This window comes from Microcebus murinus, chromosome X (assembly GCF_040939455.1).
Source record: "Microcebus murinus isolate Inina chromosome X, M.murinus_Inina_mat1.0, whole genome shotgun sequence".
In the NCBI taxonomy this organism is placed as follows: domain Eukaryota; kingdom Metazoa; phylum Chordata; class Mammalia; order Primates; family Cheirogaleidae; genus Microcebus; species Microcebus murinus.
In genome coordinates, this window is record NC_134136.1 from 23,516,813 (window position 1) to 23,521,543 (window position 4,731).

General features: G+C 41.0%; 1 protein-coding gene across 1 annotated transcript; it reads right to left on the reverse strand.

The window, feature by feature from the left end:
• Positions 1-797: 797 nt before the first annotated feature.
• On the reverse strand, positions 798-3,226 carry NAP1L3 (nucleosome assembly protein 1 like 3). The gene has a single exon (XM_012756799.3). The coding sequence runs from the start codon at positions 2,896-2,898 to the stop codon at positions 1,198-1,200; it is 1,701 nt and encodes a 566-aa protein (XP_012612253.2). The 5' UTR covers positions 2,899-3,226; the 3' UTR covers positions 798-1,197.
• Between the last annotated feature and the right edge of the window lie 1,505 nt (positions 3,227-4,731).

Genomic DNA, 4,731 nt, shown 5'->3' on the forward strand with positions numbered 1-4,731 from the left:
TCCTATTCCTCTTCCCCTCCCTCCTCCTCACCCTCCCCCCACATCCCCCCTTTCTCCTCCTGCTCCTCTTCCCCTCCCTCCTCCTCCTCACCCCTCCCCTTCCCCTCCTCCCACATCCACCCTTTCCCCTCCTCTGTCTCCTTGTCTTTCTCCTTCCTGTCCCATTTTTCTTCAATAACTTGAATGTGTATCCTCCAGTAGAAGAGCTAAGATGTGGGAAATTTATTAGAATGTTAATAATAGCTATCTTTTGTTAAATTTTCCTTTACCTCATGATTTTCTACCTTTTTTTTTTAACAAGCACCACATATTTTATAATTAGGAGACAATGCTTGATTTTCATAGCATGACACACTTTATTTGACATTTATTTTAGGTTGCAGTAAAATAACATGAAAAACAGTATCAAATGATGTAAAGTGATATTCATTAAAGGCAAAGTAGAACACATTACAAAGAAAATGTGCTATCTTTAGTTTACAATACACGATATAAGATGAGGAAACACTTTTTAAAAATACTATGTCATATTAACACCTCAGTGATAAACAATAACTTCATATTGATTAAATTTATAGACCACTAAGTCACATAAACAAGCTCACAGTCATATCAGATGTAGTTTTGACAGACATTCTTAAATGTAAGCTAATCTTTTTTCAAGCAAATTTCACAATACACTGTTCTAGTTAGTATAAATGCTGTATTTCTATAGCAAAGTAATAAAGGCACAGCTAGTGCAAGCAGATTTAAACTTTTAGTCTTCTGGCTGGAAAAAGAAAAAACATTTGCAATGGTACTTCATAAATTTTGTGGTTTTTTTTCAAGCAAATATTTGTCTCAGTTAACAATTCTGACAGTTTTCACAGCTACAATCTAATAGGAACATAACAAAAGAATTTCACAAAAATCAACTCTGTAGCACCAAACTAACATGCTTTAAATCACCGACAACAGCTTACATATTTTGAATATTACACTACAATAGGCTAGATAGAATAAGCTGAGACACTTTTTAGGACAATTATTTTTTTAAATAGACTACCAAGAAACTATGAAAACACGAGACTGTAAGGAATAATAGCATTCAGGTTATTACACGGCAGGTTTTCTTCTTTTTCTTTTTTCAAGGCTGTATGAACTTGCTTCATTTCTTGAATTTTTAAGATTCTTGAAAAATCTTCCAACATCTTTTTCTTACTTTCGGTATTTCTTGTTTCCATAATCTTTGCCATCTTGACAGCAGGTGCCATTGACTTCACCTGTATAGTAAAAGATAGATTTCAGGACGACATGATCATGCAAAATTTGACCAATTTCAAAGTCCTCATCCAGGATAGCATCTTCTCGTGGTTCCAGCTTTCCGATCTTAGGAATCTCAGGAGGGCTAAAGAAATTAAAGAATGATGCATTAGGGACCACTCTTGGCTGGATTTCAATTTCTCCAGTAGCAGTTGTGCGACTCTGGGTGGTTGTCACAGTAACATCCTTTCCTCTTCTCCAGTCTATCTTGCAGCCTTTGCAATCTTCGATTTCCCATCCCCAAGAGAAGAAGGGATCATTGTGATCTGGTTTCGACTTTATTATATATGTCTTCGTCAGCACCTCATTTCTGAAGTATGGATTGGGTAGAAAATGAAATTCAAAGGTGTAACTAACTGGCTGGCCAGGTTTTGAAAACTTCAGGTTAACATCAGACAGGAACTTCAGAATGGGCTCATCATACTTCTGAATCATAGGCCCGAGCTTGTCAACATTCTTTAAAACAGTCAGCCAATAGTCAGGAATGCCTTTAGGATCTTCTGTTTTTGGCTTTCCCTTCCTAGCTCTCTTAAAATTCTCGCTTTCCTTAAGGCTTTCCTCAGGAACTCTTTTCTGAGCCTCCCTTGCCTTAACCTCTGTTGCTTTAGGCTGTTTATCTTCTACCTTTGCCTGGCGGACTCCATTAGGATCTTCTTTTACTTCAGGAGTCACCTCCATATAATCTTTAGAATCTGCTTTTTCTTCAGCCTTTACCTCAGGAATTTCTTTAGGAATTTCCTTTGCTTCAGCCTTTACCTCAAGAATTTCTTTAGAAACTTCCTTTTCTTCAGCCTTTGCCTCAGGAATTTCTTTAGGAACTTCCTTTTCTTCAGCCTTTGCCTCAGGAATTTCTTTAGGAACTCCCTTTTCTTCAGCTTTTACCTCAGGAATTTTTTTAGGGACTTCCTTTTCTTCAGCTTTTACCGCAGGAGTTTCTTTAGGAACTTCCTTCTCTTCAGCCTTCATCACGTCAGGTTTTTCTTTAGGGTCTTCTTCTTCCTCACCCTCTAAGGGAGGCATTTCACTATAGCTGTCTTCCTCCTCATCCTCCTCATCGTCATCACTGCTGAAATCCTCATCCTCTGAATTCCATTCATATTCTTCTTCTGAAGGCTCATATTCTGCATTGATGATTTGAAATCTTTTATCATACAGAGGCTTATTGAGTTCAGCATATTTTCTTTCAAGATCATGAACTGCCTTTAGGAAGAGGGAGTCTACCTTGTCACATTCATCTTGAATATTTCTGAGCGCCTGCACACGATTTCTAACCGCCTGAGGCAGCCTATCCAGGAAACTGGGACCAGCCGGAGCCTGCCGCGCCCTTCTGGATGGCTCAGGTACGCTCCTCTTTTCATTTAGGCGGCTGCGGCTGCTGTTGCTGCCGCTGCTGCTGCTGCAACTCGGGCTGCTGCTGCTGCAACTAGGGCTGCTGCTGCTGCAACTAGGGCTGCTGCTGCTGCAACTCGGGCTGCTGCTGCAACTCGGGGTGCAGTCAGATTCTGCCCCAGAATGACTAGACGAGCTAGCCATCTCCTCTTCGGCAACGCCCTGGGCGGCAGATTCCAAGACCATTTTAAGATCTGCTTCTGCCATCTTGCAAGCCTGCAAATCTCTTTAAGGTGGTGACTACCGCAGAGACCGCGCGCCCGGAGAAGGGCAGACAATGACTCACGGATGCTTGGGTGGCAGCGACCGAGGTCCGGATTGCGGAGGTGGCAGCGGCGATGGCAGCAGCAGCTCAGGGCAGGGCGGAGGCTGCAGGCGGTCGGCGCTGAGGTGGCTGCAGCGGCGGAGGCCTGGGCGAGAGCGGCAGCAAGAAGGCCTCACCCAGCTTCAGCTGCGGCGTACCCGACGTGCCGCAGCAGAATGGCGCAGTTAGAGTCCCCGAAATCTCTTCTCGTTTTAGATCGCGAGCCCCCTCCCCCTGCAGTCAGACCTCCGGTTAATTTCGTTCCCAGTGTGCCTTTAGTACGCTCCTCATTTGCTGGACAACCTTGATTGATAAGCCTTATGCCCAATGAATGGCCAAACGCAACTGCCCCCTCCCCCTGGCTCCACCCACCTTCCCAGACGCTCCTTGGTGACTGAGGCGCACACCCCCAAAAGGCATTTTTTTCCCCTCAAAATTATGTCTTTATAGTTTTATAATTCAAGAAAAAAACAAACAAACAAACAAACAAAAAAGCGTAGACATGAGGTAAAAATACCAGCCATAGTTTCTAACAAGGGAAGAAGAGGAGTGTCTTCTTTCTCCCATCCGCCCATCCTGAATTCCCGTTCGGTTTGTCACGGGCCTCTTGACAAAAATCCGTTTTTGAAAAAATTGGAAGAAAATGATATAAATGGCGTCATTGGGTAGTGTGACTATGGGTGATTTTAAAATACCGATTTTCTCTATTCTATGAGCATGTATTTTTACACTGGAAAAAAAGGGGGAGTCTTTTATTGGTAGAGGGGGGAGGGGCTAGACAGCAGGCATATTGCATTCCACGTAGCAGATTTAATAAGTGCTGTCTGTGATGTTTGGCAAGCCTGTTTATATCCATCTACAAGGTTTGCGAGCCCATGTTGCCGTGAGTCAGTTACACCATTTTTATTATATTTCTCTTTTTAAACGGGCATATAGTATACCCCAACCTTGCTGCTAACTTGCCACGTAGTACTCAGAAATGCTTGCAACAACCTTGTCGATAAAACAAAGGGGTATTCAAATGTTAGGTAGTATTATTAAAAAGCAGACGGTTTATATTATACTTTTGTGCAGCAGGTTTCAATTCCACAAACAGCAGGATGGGAGGGGGAATTTGTGCTAATGAAAGTGCATCCTCTGTCAGTATATGCGATGTCCTCTGCCACCAATTTCCTTCAATATTGTAAAATTGTAGCATTACTAAGGTATGATTTACAAGTCCAGTAATATGTGAATAAACTTTTGCAAAATGAAGCTTAAAAACAGATATTTGTTATTTTTATTTACAGGAGTCTTTTCTGCTACAGAACAACTCCCTTGGTACAATCAAAAAGACCAGTGTTTACTTTTCATTGAAAGGTAAGGAGCATATTTAGCCCATTTTTATGAATGACAAAAAATACCCATCTGTATTTGAATAAAAATTTACAGGATATATTATTTTAGAGATTTAACTGGACAATATCTTGATATTTTTATGGAAGCAGAAAAATCCACAGAGGTGATTTGGCATAGTAGTATACAGAATAACCTACTTAACCACATTTACAACCTACTTAATCACAATCTCAACCTGGTCATAGAATACAAGTAGTAAGTTGAAGTGTAAAATACGATGAATTATTCATTTCAAATGAGGAAAGATATTAAAGTTAAATTAACCTTTATGCTGCTTTTTTATTATAGGATTTGTGCTTTGTCATTTAGTCAAACATTTTTTTAAAGTTAGGAAACGC

Excerpts from the sequence above, each read along its gene's own strand:
- NAP1L3 (XM_012756799.3), bottom strand. The coding sequence starts at position 2,898 with ATGGCAGAAGCAGATCTTAAAATGGTCTTGGAATCTGCCGCCCAGGGC.